Source organism: Pseudopipra pipra, chromosome 22 (assembly GCF_036250125.1).
Source record: "Pseudopipra pipra isolate bDixPip1 chromosome 22, bDixPip1.hap1, whole genome shotgun sequence".
Classification (NCBI taxonomy): Eukaryota; Metazoa; Chordata; class Aves; order Passeriformes; family Pipridae; genus Pseudopipra; species Pseudopipra pipra.
Genome location: NC_087570.1, coordinates 3,600,888 through 3,621,893, shown reverse-complemented (window position 1 = coordinate 3,621,893; position 21,006 = coordinate 3,600,888). Strand labels below are relative to the sequence as shown.

The 21,006-nt window shown below is 48.9% G+C and overlaps 1 protein-coding gene across 2 annotated transcripts; it reads right to left on the bottom strand.

Annotated features, from left to right (window-relative positions):
- Window positions 1-623: 623 nt before the first annotated feature.
- Window positions 624-17,509, bottom strand: CA6 (carbonic anhydrase 6). 2 transcript variants are annotated; one of them, XM_064678498.1, is made up of 10 exons: window positions 17,216-17,509; window positions 9,206-9,298; window positions 8,043-8,225; window positions 5,470-5,618; window positions 4,974-5,069; window positions 4,386-4,452; window positions 3,698-3,855; window positions 2,679-2,802; window positions 2,106-2,204; window positions 624-1,577 (listed from the first exon to the last, which is right to left on the bottom strand). In XM_064678498.1, the coding sequence occupies exons 2-10, from the start codon at window positions 9,282-9,284 to the stop codon at window positions 964-966; spliced, it is 1,569 nt and encodes a 522-aa protein (XP_064534568.1). In that variant the 5' UTR covers window positions 9,285-9,298; window positions 17,216-17,509; the 3' UTR covers window positions 624-963. The 2 variants fall into 2 exon arrangements, with proteins under 2 accessions (XP_064534568.1, XP_064534567.1); XM_064678497.1 differs by lacking the exon at window positions 17,216-17,509 and adding an exon at window positions 10,342-10,645.
- Between the last annotated feature and the right edge of the window lie 3,497 nt (window positions 17,510-21,006).

The following is a 21,006-nucleotide window of genomic DNA, read 5'->3' as shown; positions in this document are numbered from 1 at the left end:
GGCTGGAGAAGACCTTTACCATCGAGTCCAAATGCAAACCTAACGCTGCCAGTTCCACCTCTTGTCACCAGGAAAGGACAATGTCCTCAGCCAGCTCAGGTCCTGTGACCAAGTGACCAATGTCCCTGATCTCCTGACTGACACACCTTGGGAGACACAAGCCAGCCCTTGTCTTGTCACAAGCCAGCACCACACTCCTCTGAGGAACTGTCACTCGTGTATTTGAGGGTGTAGCATGGGGAAACTAAATTTAATTTGTTATCTGAGGGTGCTGCCCTCTGTGTTGAAAAAAGCAGAATTGTTGAACAGCCTGGCATGGATTTGGTGGTGTTGATGGAGAGAGTCCTTCACATGGTTTACTTTAACCTTACAAAATTACTTTTATACCTGCCCTCAAATTTGTGATATATGTGTTGAAAAAGAAACTGTTTCATGTTCTGTCTCTACATCCCTTACAGAAAAGAAGGCAAAGGGCTGTGCCTGGCCAGGGCACAAGGATTGCACAGGAGCTGCCTTACATCCCCTTTCCTATGTGATATGTCTGCAGGTGAAGGGTGGTGAGTGGACAGTGATAAACAAAGGAAACACATGTGCAGGGAGGATGGTGAGAAAGCCAGACTGGGTGAAGGATGGGACAGAAATTTTATTTGAGAAAGTGGCTCCTGTGACCAAGGAGAGCAGGTCTTTGGCATGAAGGATCTAGGTAGGGGGATCTAAAATTCCTGTGAGGGGTGTGACAACCCAAGGTGCTGGACTGTGCCTCAAGTTCTGCTGTTCTTTGCCTCTATCCCACTGATGGAGGCCTTTGCTCTCTTGGACAGACACCCTGGAGCAGCAGCAGGGGCACGGTGAGCCCATACAAAGCAGAAGGAGAAACAAGCCAGTAATCTCAATTCTTCTCAGTTCCCCCAGCAAGCAGTTCAGAATCTCCTGATGCCTTAATTAAAAAACCAGCAGCTGGGATCACTGGCAGCTGGTGTCAGCCTCCAGAACCACCCCCCCGAGGAGGGCCATGGGGGTTTGTCCCCAGGCTATGACATCCCCCCTCGGCTGCCCCGGTTTGCACAGCGCGAGCGCCCGAACCTCCGCAGGGCTGAGAACGTGGCTCCACAGGTTCACCTGAGCCAGCCACCCTGCAAAACCGTTGGAGAACGTCCCAAGGAGAGTGTCTCTGTCTTTTCCAAGGACAAGCATCCCTCCAGCCTGGCTCACATACCCCTTCTGGACGCTCGCTGCTTTGCCGGCCGCTCCGTTGAGCCACAGGTTTGCCATTCCCGGCTGGGAGGCCCAGGCCAGGCAGTAGTGCAGCCAGTCCTGTGCCTTGTGGGGCAGGGGGAAGCTGATGGAATGGCCTCCTACCCACAGCCCCACCTCTGTGCCCACGGTCACCAGCAGCTCGTTGTCCCTCTCCCGTGTGGAGTAGGACAGGACGGTCTGGCTCCCGGGGTGCCGGGATCTGGCCCAGAAACACAAGGTGAAGGCTTGGAGGGACATGTCACGGAGGGGATGGACATCCACAAAGCTCTCAATGTTTTCCACAGGGAAGTAGAAAGCTGGAAAAGCGCTGGGTTTAATACCTGAAAGAACCAAAAAGGCACCGGTTACGTTTCCTGCCGTGCCTATAAATAAGCCCAAATCCTGAAGAATTGCACCCATAGTCTGAGCTGTCTTGAGCCACAGTTACTGGTGTGTGTTGTGCCCACAGGGAAGAGGCTTGAAACAATGAAAAACTGAGCTCCCTCACACAACTGTTTGGGAAAATTGCTTTTTTTCCCCTCCTTCTTTCTCTTTTTCTCATACTGCATAAAATAGAGGTGACAATTATTTATCCTGGGGGAACTGTGAGCTTAAATGTTTCACTGCTTGTAAAAATGTGCTCGCATGTTGCAGGAGAAAGCTGCAGTTGCTGTGGGAGTATCTACATTAGGGCTGGCCACAACAATGCTTTAATTGAAGAATTTCCATCAGCAGGCCTAGATATGGGACAAAATTCTGCCTGCATGTGTCAGTACCAAACCTGGCAATGATTTAGGCCATCAAGGTCAGCAGGGCGTGGGCTCTTCACCCTCCCAAGGTAAGCTGGACCCCCCAGCTGTGTGTTTTACCTGCTTGGCTCCCTCCGTTCAGCAACTCTGTCTTCATGTCTTGGAGCTGCGTCTGGATTTGATCCAGTCTGAGGGTGAGTTCTTCTGGATGGCATTGTGCTAGAGCAATCAGACAGGTGAATTTACAGAAGGCCAGGACATCTGCACTACATCTTCTACTAGATCTTCTACACTAGATCTTCTAGTCTGGGGGAAAACCTTTGTTTTAAATCTCAGCATCTCTCCTCCCTGTGGTGCCTGGTCGCTGTCACACCTCACCCAGACACACCCGAGCTGAGGACCCTGCTGTGGTGCCACATAGCACCAGTTACCCTGGAGATGTGTGTGACAGTCAAAACTGCCCCAAACTGTCAAAATACAGGCTGGCACACACCCTGCAGCCACCACTGCACCTTCAGAAGCCAAGTGTGTTGGCAGGGAAAGAGGAGGCGTGTGGGACATCACCCGCGCAGGGACGCTGCTGCTCCTGGGAGAGCTGATCTCCAGCACACCTGAACTCGCAGCTGAACACCTTCCACGAAGGTTTCTTGCCCCTCCCCAGGTAAGCCCAAGTCCTGCCTGCTGAGCCCTTACCTTGGGGGGGTCTGGCTCTGAAGGAGGACTCCACCACCCTCCCGTGGAGGGGCTGGGCGTGCCGGTAGTCGTTGCGCAGGGTCCTGTTCTCCCAGTCCAGCAAGGTGTTCTCCAGGAGGCTGATCTGGCAGGAGCACAGGGCATCTTTAGAAGGGCAGTGGGAACAACTGTTGGGCCCAAAAAGCTCAGGGAAAACCCTGCAGCTCGGGATTAAACCCAACAGCTCCTTCCAGAGGCATCCTCAGGGGTCTCCTCAGGGGTCTCTCGCTGGGCGTTAGCAAGGGAAGGGAACAGAACATGAGGGCTCTTATCAGCTAATTCCTGATAAAGGTATTTTGCCTGAGGGAAGTTCTGAACACCTGATGGTAATGCATGCATGGAAATTTTGCTCCTGTGCTGTAGCTTTCTCATGAGTGCCTTCCAGCCTTCCCCCCTGCCAGAAAGAGTATTTCTTTTCCAGAGGGAACACAGTGATCCTCCACTGCTGTAGTCCCAATTTTATCTTGCTCTTCTCCTAGAAGGAAATGTTTCTGATGCTCCTTTATTAGCTTAAAAGCATTACTTTCAATGTAAGTCTAGGCAGGGAAAAACCCTGATATACTGTATAAAAATGTGGCAACTATTCTGTAATTGTTTTAATGTTATGAATGGCTCTTTTATGGTAGTTTTGGGTTTTTTTGGGGGGACTCTCTTACAGTAGTTTATGCCTTGTTGATTCTGGCTGGTCTCTTCCTTTTTATAGTGCTTCTGGGTGAGCTTAACAGAGCAGAGAGCTTTGTTATCAGTCAGCTGACCTCAGGTAACCTGCTGCTCTACAGCACCTGACCCTTGCTGTGATGTGGCACCACAGTGTCATCACAGCCACCTGTAATTCCAATTGCTTTGGAATCTATCCCAAAAGCTCTGTAGGAGAGATGCCACGTTATCTCATCTGTCAGGCTGTTCCCAAAATCACTGGAGGACAGAAAAGGAAAGGTGAAGCATGGAGGAAAGAGCAGCTGGTGACAGCTACCACTTACCTGTGTGTGTGACAGGACAATTGGGGAGTGGAAGATGGTCCAGATCACACTCTCAGAGCAGGGTGGGGTTGTCAGGGAGCCCTGGTACCTGTAGAAGTGTGAGAGGTTTTCTGGCAGCATGGCTTGGACATCCAGAGAACTCAGCTTTGTGGATTGACCTCAAAAGGGAGCAGAGAGGCAACATCAGCAATTAATGGGGAGTGAGGAGAGATGTGGAAGCTCTGTTAGAGCTGAGGTTGGCAAATCCCTCTGCCCAGAGCACTGGTTTATCAGGCCTTTGGCAGGATGGATGGAGATGGAGAGCAGTGAGTGGCCCTTCCAGTGGGTCTGTGGGTTGTCATTTGGAGGTACCTGGGGGTGGGGGGCACCTGCACCCCAGTGCTCTGCCAGTACCTGCTGGTCCTCCCAGGAGGCAGAGAGTCTCAGTGGGTGTACAGACAGCAGGGAGCTGGTGTTTGGTGCTGCAGGCCTACCAGGAGTCTATTTATTGCTGCCTTGAGCACTTTCTCCCTCACTCTGCTGCTGCTGGAGCCACGTGGGCAGGGATGGTGTGGAGCTGGGCACGGCTGAGGATGCTCAGCCATGGAACTGCCAGCAAAGCAGCAGGAAGAGGTCTGTCCCCAGACCCAGTACCCATGTCCAGGCTTTGAGAATATCAGGGGTGGAGAAAGGCATTCCCAGGTCTTACCTGCAAACCTGATTCTTGCCAGTTTGGAGATGAATTCACTGTAGTAGGTGTTCTCAAAGTGCCCATCCTAAACACAGCACAGAAACCTTGATCAAAAGCTTTGTGACCTGCCTGTCCTTCTGCTCTGCTAATCAGCTCTGGGGACTAATTGATGAACTGGGGGATAAAGAGAACAGATGCTATCACAGATCTGATGGGCTGGACAATGCTGGCCATGACCAGGTGTGTACACAGAGATCTCAGGTAGAACAGGGAACTGTAAGGGTCCTTTTTCACCACTTTTAAATCCACACAAAGTCAAGTGTTCCCACTTGCAAAGCAGAGCAAGGCCTCGGTGCACAGCAGCTCCCACAGCTGATATTCCATCTGCACTGCTTATGGGGCAAACTTTCCTGGGGCTCCCAAAATATATGGGCTGGTGTTGTGTGAACCCCAGATGGCCCCAGGGATAACAGCCCTGCTGCAGCACAGCTCCCTAAACTGGTGGCAGACACCATCTTTTAGGACAGATGTACAAACCCAGCACAGGCTGCTTGTGTCTGGACTGAGATCTTAGCACAGGCCCTGATCCCTGGGCATCAAACCTACCTCGTAGAGGAAGGCCAGCACAGCCAGCCCGTTGGGTTTGTCCTTGGCTTCTTCAAAGCTTGAGTAGTCAGCAGAGTTGTAATGGACAATGTGCAGCTGCCAGGAGAGAGACAAGGTCATTCAGCAACAAGTGATGAGTGGCTTCCTGGGTGCTGCCCAGGGCAGACTGCAAGGAGAGCCACCATCCCAATTCCTGCTGCTTCTGCCTCACAGCATGGCCAAGGAGACCTTTGATTTAACAGGTTTGTGATGAATGTGGGGGAAAATCTCCATGTTAGAAGGACACCAGTGCTCTTGCAATGGCTTTTCTCACAGTCCTGTGCCAGCACCATCGGGCTCAGCCCTTGCACCGCACCAGCCACCTGCACTCCTGGGAGCCCTGTCCTTCCCCCTGGCCTCTGCACTGCTTCCTGCAGGCTCTGTGGGCTGCAGCTGCCAGTTTCCCAGCTGGCAGAGGTGCAGTGCCCCCTCCCTGCAGCCCACCCTGCTCACGTACCTCCGCAAAGTACCTCAGCCCGTCTATGGTGTGCTCGGAGCCACTGGTCTCCAGGTCCAGGCCACCCCAGTGCAGGTGCATCTGGACAGCTGTGTAGAGGCCTGGGAGCCCTCTGGAGATGTTCATGGTGGGTGGCAAATCGATCTGAACTGGAAAAAAAAAACCACCAGGATTGGAGACAGCGCCGGGTGCAGCCAACTCATTCCTGTGGATCCCCTCACAGTGGCTGCTGCTCCCTCTGGAATGAGCAGGGACACCTCGGGAACCGACCCCAGCGTGGAAGGGAAAACACTGAGCCTAAAGCTGGATGTGCTTAAAATCCTTCCTGGCCTCAGGCTTGTGCCCCACACAGCTCCCACCAGGGGCAGTAGCTGTGCCTGCAAACTCTTCCTCCGTCTGAGCAGCTCCGGGTTTGTCATTAGGCACTAATTAAAGTGCTTTAGTGATCAGCTCTTGCACAGCACATCGCTCCTCGCCGGGCTCTGCATAAATTTAACTACTTCCTTTCCCAGGAAGAAAAGGGGAATATAGAAATCAACGAAGTGATTGGCCTCATCTAACCTGTTGTCATAATTTCCAGCATTCTGGACTCTGCATTTTCTAGGAACAGGCATTCTGGGGGAGCCCTGTACGTTTGAAAAGGCTGTTTATTTCTTGAAGGATTTATGGAGACAAATCTCCTTTCCTTCTCCTTACTCACAAAGAAGCTACAAACCATTTGTCTTCCTGCTAATTCACTGCCACAAATCATGTCTCATGTTAATAAATATGCCAAATCTAGACGTGAAAATGGAAGATTTGCCTCATGCAAATAAAAGCCCACAGCGTATCATAAAAACTGGCAACTATCCTTGCAAAATGCAGCATGCCATATTAGTCAGTAGTCATAGTTTGGGTTTCTGAGAAGTTTCTTTTGTTTGTGAACTGTTTACAGATGGACAAGATGAAGACATGTTTCCTTGTAATATCCCAAAGGGATAGATAGAGTGGAGGGGGGAAAAAAATCTGCCTTTTTTCATGAGATCCCTGCTGCCTGCCTTCCATAATGAGGGTTATTTACCTCAAGTACCTCACTGGGGTTTCTACTTTCCAGAGCTGTGCTTGCCTTCACTACCTGCCAGACAACCAGTCCTCTTTAAAACAAAAAGAAAGGTCCAAATGCAAAAGGTTTCATTAACCCAAGGTTATCTGTGTGAGTGTGTCTGCACACAGAGTCTGCACTACTGCAAACAGGCCTTATCAGGTGGGATTTAGCCTGATAATAATACAGCTACAGAGAAAATGTGTCTGGTTTCTTAGGTGAGACATTAGGGTTTGGCTCCTGAGAGCCCGTAAGGAGAGTCCTGCTGATAAATCCATCTTTCAGATCTGCTGAGTGTTTTCCCTGAGGGATTCTGCTGCCCTGTCCCCTCTCACTGAAGCCAGTAGAAAATCCCAGCCTGACTCACAGGAGCTGTGAATGGGCTCAGCCCGTTTGTCCCTGTGCTTTAGGAAACTGCCCTGCACCGGAAAATCATTGTTGGGAAGTTAACAAAAGAACAGGCAGACACACACGTGCAGTCAGAAAAGCTAAACCTGCAAGAATTAATGTCTAGGCAGGCAGGGCAGCAGTGCTGACACGAGCTGAACGCCGAGCTTGTGTGGGCCACAAACAGGAGGCACAATTTTCAGACACACAATCCTCCTCTGAAGGCACTTTGTCTCTCATCACTTCATCTCCTTGCTCTCACCCCATATTTCCCCTCTCTCTGTTACAGAGGGGAAGAAAGGACTGTCATGCAGGATTAAAGAGCTCAGAGTTTTATGTTCTGAGCACCTCCCCAAAACCACTTGTTCTCTCCCCACTGCAGCCATCAGAAAATCCTCTCATTGCTCATCTGTAGTCCAAAAGCATTATCCCAACAGTACCAGCTGATGAATTATTTAGGCAATGAATTACAGATTGCAGCAGGAGAGTCTGGGATCTCCTAAATTACAAGCCCCGCCCTGAAACTGTGTGGCCAAAGGCCAGGGTTTAACCTGTGCTGTGCTTCATTTTCCCTTCCTGAGACCCAAGATACCCATCCTCTGGCTGTGAGGGAGGGATCCTCTGCCTTGTACTTTGTGTGACCTACATCTAAATGAACCTGGGATGCAAAGGTTTCCATTCCTGTCACTTCCTACTAACACACAGGGCCAAAAGATGCATTTTTTTTTAATGCAGAGAGGAGTCAGTATGCCCCAAATACCACACACTGCTGTAGTCCTGTTGTCTTGTAGCACGTTAAAAGAAAGGGTCAATCTAGGATGCTCTGGCTGCCTTTTATCCCCTTTTCAGGTCTGACAGAGAAAATATCTTGCAAAAACTTATCTGCCCTTTATTTATCTGGTTTATAGATGTATTTCTGGAGAGCTTTCCTGGGTGATTGGGGGGAAAACAGCAAAACAAGGGGAGGGGAACCAAGTGAGATGGCAAAGTAAGATGAGTTAAAACAATAAATAAATAAATAAATAAATAGGGCATTGTCTGTGAATAGCACTTCCATCAGTTAAAATGAGAAGTGTTCCTGAGCCTGACACCCCCCCAGCCTTACCAGAGTGACCATTGTTGGTCATCTTGAAATCCCCCTGCAAAGGCCCATCGTAACCATTCAGCTCCAGCTCCAGCAGCAGGGGGTTGTACCTCACTTTTTTCCTCTGGATGTCAACTGGAGATTGGCTCTTGCCAGCACAGTCTGGAAAGTGCTTCCCCCAGTGCTCTTCATCCAGCTCTCCTTCTGTGAGGAGGGGAAGCAAGGCAAGGTTACAGGGGTGTGGTGAGGAGTGCTGTTGGTCGGGAGTGGGAGAACTCCCCTCGTTTGCCAGCAGGAAATGTTGATCTAATTACTGGAACACCAGGAGATGCAGCCATAAAAGGTTGCTTTGCCTTCCCTAGAGCGAAAATACACATTATTCTGTCTGCAGGACAACTGTGCTGCAAAGTGAGAAACCTGCATTGCAGCAGCAGCTTAATGATGGCTGGAGACTGAGCCTCCACCAAAAGGGGAGCAGTGTTTGCATGGAAATGGGGATTTAAATGGGGCTCAACTGCCAAAGGTGTGGAATTCGGTTCTCAACCAGTGGGAGTGAATAGGATCAGGGCAATAGGCAGGAAGACTCTACTTGGGATCAGGAACTGGCACCAATTTGCTTTTTTTAACTGGGGAAAGAGCAATTGCAATATTGCAACTATTCAACAACGTCCTTTGTTTTAGCTGGATTGATTACCAGCCCACCGAAGATCATAAAAGGATTAACATTTACTTCAGTGAGCCCTGCAATCAACTCCCTGAAACAAATGCAGCTGTGAAAAAATTTCACGAAAAAAAATATAAATGCCCAAATAAGGACTTCTTAGTGCTCTGTACTGCCTGGAACGTGACAATAAAATAAGAAGTAGGCCGTATTTAAAGCTTTTCCTTCCAGGATCATCCAAAGGGCAGCTTTTCTTCTAACACAAGTAAAGATATCCCCTATTGTTTGAACCTCGTTGTGCTGCCAACCCTGACAACGTGTCCTAACCACACAAAGGAGTAAAAAGGGGTGACATTGAAGAGAATCACTTTCAAGACACAGAGGCATCGATAAAGTGGAATAAATTAGCTGCTCTGTGTTCTTTCGCTGAGGGAGAGCCAAGCTGAGTGTTGCTTCTGCAGCACAGAAGGGAAGGGAGTGTCTTCAGCAGCAGAGCCCCCAAACCAGCCTTGTTTTTCATTACCTTTGTAAGTCCAGTGCACCAGGTGAGAGCAGCTCAGGGGCAGCAGGAGCAGGTGGAAGAAGGCAGCTCGGAGCCACATGTCCCTGGCTGTACCTGCAGTGACACCCAAGGTGGGGAGAGCTTTAAAAACCCTCAGGAGGTGAAAATACCCATTTCCTGCAGGTCTGGCCTCTCCAACACCCACCCTGCCCTTCTCCTCACCCAGCCAAAACAACAACAGCAAACAGCACCACGGAGATAATATATTTGGACAGTCAGCTTTATTGACCCTCTTAACTAAGCTGTGCCTGCAAACAGGACAGGTTCCCCCCCTCCATGGCCAACGCTGATCTGAGTCGCTGTCTGACCACTTTTCCTGCCCATTCATCCATGGGTTGAGAAGCTTCGTTGCAAGTATTGGTAAAAGACTGCTCTGTAAGCAAAAATACCCAGCACAGACCTCAAACACTGCCCTGAGACAGCCAACTGTTTCCTCCTCACACAGAGGCAGAAGGCATTAAGGGAGCATTCACAATCTTATTAGAAATCAAAACTGTAGACACTTGGCCCCTGTGAAAATCAGACTTTTGAGGCCAGGTTTAAAACCACTCCACGCCCCCAAGCCTTTAGAATTTAAAGCACTTTGCTTTCGACACCTTCCCTCCTCACTGCAAATCTAGTTTTGAATGGGAGGGGTTTGCAACCTTTGAAAAATTCAGAGCTCCCAAAAAAAAAAAAAAAATTTAGACTGTTGAAAGTTACAGGTGTGATAGGAGAGACTGAAACCCTGATGGCTTTCTAAAAAACAGAGGGAAATTCAAATAAAAACCAGCAGGTGACAGATGTCTAAATGCTCTCGTGGACTTCAGCAGCTGCTCTGTGCATCTTCAGACATTTGATTTCCTTAAAAACGTTGTCCCAAGCAAACACAGTCCAGTAAAAAAGCCACTTGGCAGAACTGGGGAACAGCCCGTGGATCCTCCTCCTGCCTTTTTGTATCCTGTTACCAAGCAAATGCCATTCCCTCCGAAAAACCTTCTCTTCCCTCCAGGAATGACCTGGACCAACAGCCCTTCCTGCCCAGCAGTGCCCCCCAGCCCATGGCTTTACACCAGAAGGGGAGCAGAAATCTCCTCCCTGGGGGATGGAATTTTCACCTGGCACTGAGAAGAGCTACAGCCTCCCCCAAAGAGAGGCAGCAACACCAAACATCTGGCAGGAAAGCAAACTCAGGTCAGTGCCACCTCAGCACTGCTGTTCACAACGTCCCTGCCACTTGCAATAAGATTTGCAATTATTTTCAGGAACAAGGGGGGGGATTTTCAGGAGTAAGGGGATTTTCAGTCGGTCAGAGGCGGCAGCAGTGAGGGAATTCCAGGGCTGAGGCTCAGACTGAGCTGTACAGGGGGGACCCTGAGCTCAGAGGCAGCTGGGTGGCAGTTTGGGTGGCAGTTTGGGCAGGTAGGGCGCGGAGGTGCTGCAGGTGCTCAGCTGCTGGTCGTTACACTTGCTAAGAGAGCTCAAACTGTGCCTGTCCCCAGCGTGGGGACAAGGCCTCTAAACTCATCCAAAAAGATGTGGTGACCCAAACAGAGCTTCCAGAAAAAAAACCCCAAAAACATGCAAAAATCCCCGTGTAGCTGTCCAGGCTTGGGGCTGTAGGGACTGCTCGAGCTTCCCAGTGGGTTTATGAGAAATAAAAATATGGTTTTATAGGAGTATCGCGAAGTTGTAAGATATCCAAGTCCCAGACTGTCAGGGTCTTTTTCGGCTGGATAAGTGAAATATAAAAATTCCTAAAAATTAAAATCTTTCAGGGCCACGTGAGGATTTTGTGCACAGGGGTTTCTCTTCTCTCTCTGGGCTAAGAACAAAGGAAGATCCATCATTTTTGCCCAATGGCCCATTGGAAAGAAGGGAAAGCCCCTTTTTGAGAGAAAAGAAACCTTTTTAGGCAAAAATGAATATATTAAGCCCTAAGAGGGCATCCACAACTTCCCTGGGCAACCTGTGCCAGCACCTCACCACCCTCCCAGGACCAGCCACAATTAAAGATCAAGGGAATCATCCATCCATCCATCCCCCAACAAGGAGCAATTCAACAGTAAGAGCCACAGTGAGTTACAGATTGCACGGGAACTCAGATTTCCGGGATTAAGCAGATCTGAAGGACAGAAGCAGGATTTTTATTCATCTTTGTCAGTGTTAAAAGGCCTTTCCTGGTCTGCTGGTTTGTGCAGTGCATGTTTAATCTTTGGGAACTGCTGTAATATTGAGTTGATTAACCAAATGTGGTTTTTTTCCCCGTTCTCCTCTGAAGAAATCATTTATTCTGACAGTTGCACTGAACTGTGTAAGGACTAAACTAAGCAAACATGCCCTGCAATGCACTTCTTAATCCTTGTGTATCCAGTTGGGTAAATAGGCTTTGAAATTAGCTGAGGGAGAAATTTTGGGGGTTTATACCTCTTTACACTTCAGGATTCCACACAGCAGCAGAGGAGGGTGCGAGGAAGAGTCAAGCACAGGAGGTCACCTCTGCACTGAAGCATCCCTCCTGTCACCTCCCTGTGTTCACCAGGAGAGTGGAAATGGATGGCACAGAGTGACAAGCTGTTTCCCTTGCCTGTGCTTTATTGATCAGCCAGCCCAGCCTGCACAAAGGATTTGGAATGAAGCCCATTCGGGAAGGTACCGGTGCCAGGAAACTGGAGACGACAGTGAATTAATTTTTAATGGAGCTTTTGCAACATTGGTGACATTTCACTTGACATCAGCAGGAGCTGTGGGTGCTCAGCACATCCTAAACCCACATGTCTGTTAGCTTGAGTTAGCTTCCCCTAAATTAGTGCCTGCTTTGGAAGGCCAGGTTGGATGGGACCCTGAGAAACCTGGTCTAGTGGAAGGTGTCCCTGCTCATGGCAGGGGATTGGAATTGGATGATCTTTAGGTCCCTTCCAACCCAAACCATTCCATGATCTTCTGAAGGCACAGCAACCCGGGGAGAGGATTTGCTAAGGGCACAAAGTATGAATTTGTTTTGGGGTTAGGACAGAGAAATGATTTTAATTAAGTTCTTCGAATGTATTTGGATATTCATCTTCTAAGTACAAGCTGAATATTATGGAAGTCCTCCCCCTGTATAAAGTATTGCACACATCATCCACTGCTTATTGGTTCTTGGAGCCTTTTTAGTGTGTGTGGAATTAAACCTGGCTGGGCTGAGGCTCTTTTGCTACCCCAAAATAATTGCTAGGGAGAAGTATGGACACAGTGCTCAGGAACTCCAGTTAGCACAGCAGGACTGGAGATAAACTGGTGGTTCACAGGTGAGGACTGTGGGTCTAACAGGATTTATCCAGTGAGAAAATCTAAAGCTGTGTAGCTCAGCCATGAATATTCCTGGCACTGTTTCTTCCCAAGGGCAGGCTGCTTTCACACAGACTTCAGCCTCCCCCCTCCCGCCTCACTACAGTAGGAAATAAGCCTTTTATCCCACATCATTGGCTTCCATGCACTTCACTTTTATCTCCACAGTTTTCCCTGACTCTTTGCCATCTTTTAAATCCTGCTTCTCCCGGGCTATTCTCCTCGCTGGCCTAAAGCTCGGCTCAAGTCTGACATTCTGAGTATTGGGAGACACATTAAAACCTTGACATGGCATTGAAGTAGCTGGCTCAAAACCTCAGTGCTCCTCTGACCCAGAACTTGAAAGGGTTAACTCCTCTCCCTCTGAATCAGCAGGAATTTGGTCAGGAATTGCAGTAATAGCTGCATCACTCCCCAGTCCAGCAAACATTTGAGCAGGCACAGGCTGTTTGATGTGAGATGGACAGATTGCCTTCAATCAGGCTATCTGGCTTTTCCTGAGTGAGTCTAAAGCCTCTTCAAACAGAGATCTGTCTGCTGAGGTCGTGCTGGGTCAGTGAAAGTATCCACAAGTTTTATGAAAGACCAAAATCAGCCAGTGCAGGCAGGCCCAGAGCCATGAGTAAAGCTGGCAATAGCTGCACAGATTGAAACAGGGGATTCTTTTATGCAGCAAATCCTGTAATGTTTTCACATCTTCCTTCCAAAACTTGCCCTCATTTCTTTGAAATTTCGCACGTGGTTTTTTTTCCCCCCCTCTTTTTACCCCCCCCTGGTTTTCAAGTACGTACAGAGATCACAAGAGGTAGAAAAGTGCTGGAATTCATTCCTCCAGTTCACACAATCCCCTCAGACCTCCTTCATCCTATATAATATTTTGATGTGTTTGACTAAATTTAATCACAGAATCACGGAATGGTTAGGGTTGGAAGGGACCTTAAAGATCACCCAGTCCAACCCTCTGCCGTGGGCAGGGACACCTTCTTACCTTCTACTGCTGCAAATTCTGACACACACACTGATCCTACTGAAGCTTTGTGGTAGAAATGGGCTTTGAGGCAGTCAGAGGCAGACACCAGAGATTTACACCAGTGTTCCTAAAAGCAGGATTTGCCCATTTTGAAGCAGAGAGGTTCCCTCTGCGGATTCCATTTCACGGTCTAACAGATCTCAGCATTATCCACCTGCAGTTCACTGTCAACCTAAATTTTCTTTTGCTCAGTTTCAGCCAATTACTCTTAGTTATAGCTATAACCCTTGGATTATTTTGAAATAGTTTTCCCTTTTTAATGTTCACATCACTTCTGGGGTGGTTATCACCTCACTGCTCCGTGGGCACGAGCAGCTTTTCACTCACTGTTTCCCCAAGGTGGAGAAAAGGACAGTGTGATGCCATAAAAAGCAGAGAACATGGTCAAATAATCCCTCTTCGTTTTCATTTCCAGGAAATGTAGTTACAGTTCCTGTAATGTCTCTGTAGGGCTGCTCTGTGGACTTTGCTGAAAGTGGCTTCACGTTCTGGATCTCTGCTTGAGACTTTGAAAAAAAACCAAAAGGTGAAGGGAGTGTTAGGAAGGGGGAGGTCAAACTTCCCTCTGCATTTAGTGTGAGGAACACAGGAATGTGGCCTGAACGTGGGGATTGAAGGAGTGCTGTAGAGAGGAGGCCTTGAGGAAATTTTTCCATCATTCCAGGGCTCTGTGCTGTGCACTGGATGGTGGTGGGATGGAAAGGGAATAATTCAGTGAAAAAGCAGCTTGTCAGCCTGTGCAAATACCTGTTCACCTTCCCTGTGCTGTTGGTGTTTTATACATAAAAACCCTCATTTTGCTCCTGACCTCCCAGTGTAATGACAGGCACAGGAAGCACAGTTGCTGCTCAATCTCTCTGAAAACCAACATTTAGCAGGGCACAAACAGAGGAGAAGCCCTCCAGCCCCTTGACAAACAGAGGCTGTGCACAGAACAAGGAAAGGCTCTGGAAGTTGCTGTTGCCCATTGCTGGGTAAGCACTTTTCCTTTCTGCTTTCAGCTGCATTGTGTGTTGAGCAGCTGTGACATCCAGTGGCCAAACACAATACGGTTGGGTCTGGTACAGACCTCTTCATACATGGTAACAATAACAGAGCCCTGCCATGGCACTTTTCATCTTCAAAGAGCTGCATAAGCAGGAATTCATTAACCCCTACGTGGCTCAGCGGGGCAGAGCAATGCAGTGATCCCAAAAGTGCACGTAAGAGGGGGATATCACTCCCCAGGCTCTCCAAAAGCACAGGAATCAGCTCTCTAGGGAGGTGGAGAGCCTGCTGTAGGAGCAGAGTGCAGGACCTTCACCCAGCAGTGCAAAGAGAAGCTGCTGAGAGAGAAGGGATCAGAAAGGTGCAACTCCTTCAGCACCTGATGAGGAGGCCACACCCGAGGGGAGGGTTGTGCTCATTTTCCCCAAGAGCAAGAAAATCCATGGTAAGGGAGTGGGGAAAGCTGGATGAGGGGACACAGGAGCAGGGCTGGTTTGGAAGAGATCCTTTGTTAAGAGGCCTGGCCTGAGGAAAAAGCTTCTGCAGAGATTTTCTGAACGTGTCAGAGCACTTTGCTGATAGATGTGGAAGGTGGGGAAGGCAGCACTAACGTGGATTTGGATTAAGAAATGTGGCTGTAGGGAGATCCCAGCAGTTAACTGTGACTCCTGTCGTGTCAGGTAAACTGGAAGATAGAGAAACCAAGAAAAAAAAAATCATGGAAAAGAGGAGCTGGGTCTCACCCATGGAACAGGGCATCCCAGGTTGGTGTTAGCAACATCTGTTCCACAGAGAAAGACAAAAATGGACCAAGAGATGGGTTTTCCTGGCCCATGTTTAGGGAGGAGCAGTGGGTACAAAGCCTCTGACAGGTTTAATGGTAGCCTTTGGCGCATCTGTTGCATTTCAGACTCTGCTCAACCCTTTGCCTGTTTGAGGCATGTGCTGAGTGGCTGGGCCAGGGCGTTTGCTGAGCTGCTCACAGCCTTCAGTGAGGGACAGAAGTGCAATCACTCCATAGCCCAAAGCGTGTAAGCTCCAAGAAGACATGTAAAAGTTCTAGTCTAGGTGCAAGTTTGCCACCTTAAGCTTCCCTTCTACCCCGTGCTGACAAACAGCCTTTTCACAAATGCTGTTTCACACAGGTGTCCTTGACTTCAACCCAGACGTGCCTGTTTCCTTTGGATTATAAAAGCAGACTTGAATGACTCAGAGATCCAAAGTAGGGACAGATGCATCCAGTTTCAGAGATCAAGAAACCAGTCCTTGCTTTCCTCAGGGTCCTCAGTGCCCCAGTGTTTGCTGGCTCAGCCCTGCAGTGGTTTTTTCCTGCAGGCAAGGTCCTTGCAGGGACACTCAGCAGGAGCAAAGTGCCCACAGTCCCTCCTCTCCCAGTGGCTCCTCACCAGTGCACTCTGCCAGTTCAGAAGAGGAGGAAGATGACAGGAGCTTAAAGTGATGATGGGAGCTAGAAGTCATTCCCACGAGAATGAGGTCCATTTTCAAGACAACATGAAGGAGATTTAAATCCTACTGTCTGTGTTGTACCTGTTCTGTGGCAAGAGAATCCTGCCTGATAACTCCTGTGCTTTACATAAGTATTTTGCACTCGTTAAGAAAACAAATGAGTTGTTATTGGGTTACTCATGCTGGATTTTTTTCAGGTTTCCATTAAAAAAACACCCCAACCCTAAATACCAAATATAATTTCTTAATGGCTAATCAATTCCAAGCATACTTTCCCCTTTATAGCAGAATATATCTCAAAGAGAGAGGGAGGGCCCTGCTGAGCAAGGAGCCTCAAACACCCTGTAAGAGGCAGTGCAAGGCTTGCACACTGGCCTCTATAGAGGATGTTACTTAATGGTTTCACCGTGGTTGGAACAAGCAGCTCTGGCCTTTGCATCCACAATTCCTGGCAATTAATATCCAGCTGGTTTAAAAGCTTTCAGTCTCACTTCAAATCACCATATCAGCTGCTGGGAAGTGTGCTCTCTGGTATTAGCACTGATTTGTGCATTGGTTCCCTTCCAAATAACCCTTCCCCATCACCTGGAAACAGATGTAGTGGCTGTATATGTAGGTTGGAATTTACAGCAGTTAAAAAGCAGTATATATTTTTCCTATTTGAGCCATCTTATCTGCTCTTCTTTTGTTGTTGTTGTCATGGTTGTTGTGCATGGATGTTCCATTTTAAATAAAACATGTTCAAAATATTCTGCCCAGTGTCTAACACAGCCCTTATTTACTCATGGAGGTTGAGGATTGACCCGTGCTCCATATTCATAGCTGCACACAGACCACAGTGTGCCACAGTGTCACCTCTCAGAAATGGACTAACCAGTCCATCTCTAAAACCCTGGGAGAGGTCAGTAGAATTAAGAAAATAAAGAAATTAAAAGCATTAAGAAAGACATCGGGTCTGTCACCTGCAGTCATTTCACTATTCATGTGCCTAAAGCCCGTGGTGTAAGACAAGGGCATGACAGAAAAGGGGGATGAGAAGAGAGAGAGAAGGATGTAAAATCAGAGGAAGTTTTGAATGCCTGGAAGAAAACCTCTTAAACAGTCAGAAAACCTCTTAAACAGTCATTCAGCAATTTAACAGACACGCAGAAACAGCATCAGTCAGACTCTGCCGTTACCTTTCCAATGGATGCTCCTTAAAACAGCAGGATCTGCAGAGTCAACGAGGAGGAGAAATCTGAGTGACAGAGTGCTGAGTTCTGCATCCGATGGCTTTCCCCTGGAGATCTCCACTTGGCTGTGGTGATGTGGGAAGCCTCGTTCCCTGAGAGGCAGGGCTGCTCTTCCTCAGGATCCTGATCCAAACCCCAACAGGCTGGCACTCGTCGGGTGCAGCGGGCGAGGGTGGTGCACAGGCAGCGACCCAGACACATGTTCTTCAGGTGTTCTGCGAGGCACTGGGGGGAAAGAGGAGTCCCTGAGTATTCAGGAAGTGCTTTCAAGGTGCTACAAAAGCTCACGCCCTGGAATGCGCCCTGCACTGCTAATGGGCATTAAGCACATTAATGCACCGGCAAACAAGTCCTGATCTGCGGTGGTTCTGCTCCCTGCCTTGGCATCCTCAGCTGCCTGAACCAGTGATTTCACACTCTGCAAAGCTCACAGCCTGCTTTAACCAGGGAAGGCAAAGCCTGGCCCAGTCAGCTGCTGTGCTCACCAGCGTGTTGCGAGCAATCAAAAAACTTACACAATCCCACTTGGAATTTTACCTGTGAAGCACAAGGAATGACCAGGCCTCGCAGCGGAGGGGACTCTGATCATGAGAGTTGTTCTCCATCTCTGGGTGGTGGATGCCTGTAAGCCAGGCCTGTGTCAGTGTTTTCCCTCCATCTGCTCCATCAGCAGTTACGCTGCTGTGTTGGTGTCCCTGTGTGGGCTGTCAAATGGGATCTCTGGCTTTATGTTTCCCAAAATTCTCTATTCCCAGTGTCCACCCCATCAGCCATACATCCCCCTTCCCAACCATGAAAAAAATATTATAAAAGAGTGCCCTGAGTATTTGATTAACTGGTAACAAGCTTGGATTCCCACAGAAACTCATGCTTCCTAGATATCTCATAGCCTTAGGAATGCTCTTTATGAAGGAAGAGAAAAAGAAAAATCAGACAGGATACATGACTGAGCAGCGGCATTTTTTTAATATCAGCTCTGATTTTCATTTTAATATTTATGGTACAGTGCAATTTTAAATCTGCTGATCCAGAAAAATATTATACCAACACCTGAACAGTGCCAGCCTTCTGATCATGGATGCCTGACCACTGCTGCCTCCAGCTACTGCAGTCCCAGTGGCTCCAGCTGTGCCTCCCTCATGGACACACGAGCCAGTGGAGCAGACACAGCTCTTGGCACGGTGTCCATGGCCAGGACCGAGTCCTGCCTGCTGGGGATGGGGAGTGCAGGTTCTCAGCACACAGCTCGTCGCTCACACTCCAACGGAGGAGAATTCGCTTTGTGCTGGTTTTGTGGTCCCAAGGAAAGGAGAACCCAGACAAGGGACAAGTTCTAAACTCTTCCTCACAAGGAAGGTCTTCTACAGCCAGACCTCTCCCATAGCTTTGGTTTGGCTGAGCAGGAACAGGGACCTGCAAGAGGCTCGGTGCTCCAGGCCAGAGGGTTTGCTTTACACTCCACTTCTGCCTGCCACCAAGCTAATTATGACCTCTCCTAATACATCTTGTATTCCCAAAGAGCACCCTATTTTACTTGAGCATCAGCCTTTGCTCAGCTACTACAATGTTTAATTTCCCTCTGCCTTAGGCTTTCCTGTGCTCCATTTTCTTTAGCTCATTATGAGACTCGGCACCTCTGCGTGATTTTCCTGCACGGCAATCAAGGGACTTTTACCAAGTGCAAAGATGGTGAGGCATCTCTAATCCAGCAGTTAACCAGTATAAAAATCCAGTTTTGTGATTTCCAGCATCTGGAACGTGTTTTTGAAGGGAATGTTCCCCTCCTGTGCCCTCACACCAGGAAGGGTAAGGCTGCAGGAAGGTCAGTAATGCCAAGTACACAGCTCTAAGGGGTATAATGTGGAGTGTTGGGGAGGGTGGCACTGCAAAAAATCATCTACCTAGAAGTGACAGTTTAATCCCAAGCTTAATTAATTAATTAATCTACCCCTAAGTGGCAGTTTAATTCCTTTTCCTGGCCAACATCGCTTTGTCTCAGCTGTGTGCAACCCAGCAGCATTTCAGCCTGGTTCACAGCTGTCCCACATGAACCTGCATAAAAAGCACAAACCCCAGCACACAGTGTCGCTGTGGGCACGTGGGACACGTCACACTGTCCCAAACCAGCTTGGATTTCACAGGGCTTCTCCCTGCTGGGAGCCTGGGGGGTCACACAAGGGGGCCCGTGGGGCACTGTGGCACCCACAGTGCTGGGGGAAGGAGGTCAGTTCAGCAGGTTCCCTTTGCTTTTTATTAGACTTAAAGCTTGCCCCGAGGGGATGTTCTCAGGAAGGAAAGAAAAATGTGCCCAGAAGAAATAATCAGTCATAGGCTGGCAGGGCGAGGCAGGGCTGGAGAGAGCACAAACATCACCGACTCTGGGAGCGAGGAAGCGGCTCTGTCTGGAGCAGTCGGGGTGAACTGGGCACAGAATCACCTCACAGAATGGTTTGGGTTGGAAGGGACCTTAAAGATCATCCTGTTCCAGCCCCCTGTCATGGCCAAGGACACCTTCCACTACACCAGGTTGCTCCTTGGACACTTCCAGGGATGGGGCAGCCGCAGCTTCTCTGGGCAAACCTGTGCCAGGGCCTCCCCACCCTCACAGGGAAGAATTTCTTCCTAATATCCAATCTGAACCTACTCTGAGGTCTGTCAGGACCTTGGAGCCCCTAGACCCCAACTCCAGGATTGATGAAAACAGGTTTGAAGGGGGTTTTTTGATGGTGAGGGAGGGAGGGAGGCATGGCCCCCCCACCAGCACCACAGTGCAGCATTCCAGCATTCAGGAGATGGAGCAGGGCCTTGCCAAGGTGGTCCCAGGGAACAGCTGGTGGGGAGATTTGGATAAATACGGAAGGAACAGGAATCCCTGGGCAGTGCCACAGCAGGAACAATTCATGTGAGGGGTCATGTTCTTATTAAACACCAGGACACGAGGTCAGCGCCGAGTCCACAGACAGCTGAGTGTTACTTTCCAGGGATGGAGGGTTTGCTGATCACAGAGCTCCCAGCTCAGCCAGTGGCTCATACCTCACCACAGCACAGCAGACTGAATAATTATCAATGAATAATTGGATGTTTTTACAGCATCCACAGAGGGGTTGGAGCTTTTCAGGAGCAAAGATCACTCCATTTTGGCAAAGTCCTTAATTCTGTGGCTGGTTCTGAGCTGTGTTCTGCTCTGGTTTTTTTTGTAACAACATAGTTTTCAAACATGTGTCTTGGGGAATCAGATCCAGGCAGAACACTTGGAAAAGTTTTTGTTGCTGCTGGCACACTGATATGGGGTGTCATAACCCATCAACATAAGTGCTCCTTCTCCACCCTGGGAAGTGTGGAGAAGGACTCACTTAAAAATCAAAGTAAATATTTATTGTAATTAACCTTTTCCTAGAATTAATACAAACACACACGCACCACCCCTTCCAGCCTTCCTCTTTCTGGGTTTAGTTGCCATTCCCACACAGAATTATTGGGACGTCTGGAGATCATCCAGCCCAACCCCTCTTCCCAGGCAGGGTCACCTGGAACGGGTGACACAGGAATGTGCCCAGGTGGATTTGGAATATCTCCAGGAAGGGAAACTCCACACCCTCCCTGGGCAGCTGTTCCAGGGCTCTGCTGCCCTCATGCTCTTCCTCGTGTTGAGGTGAAACTTCTCGTGTTTTAGTTTGTGGCCGTTGTTCCTTTTCCTGTCGCCGGCACCATCCTCTGAGATATTTATATGCATTAAT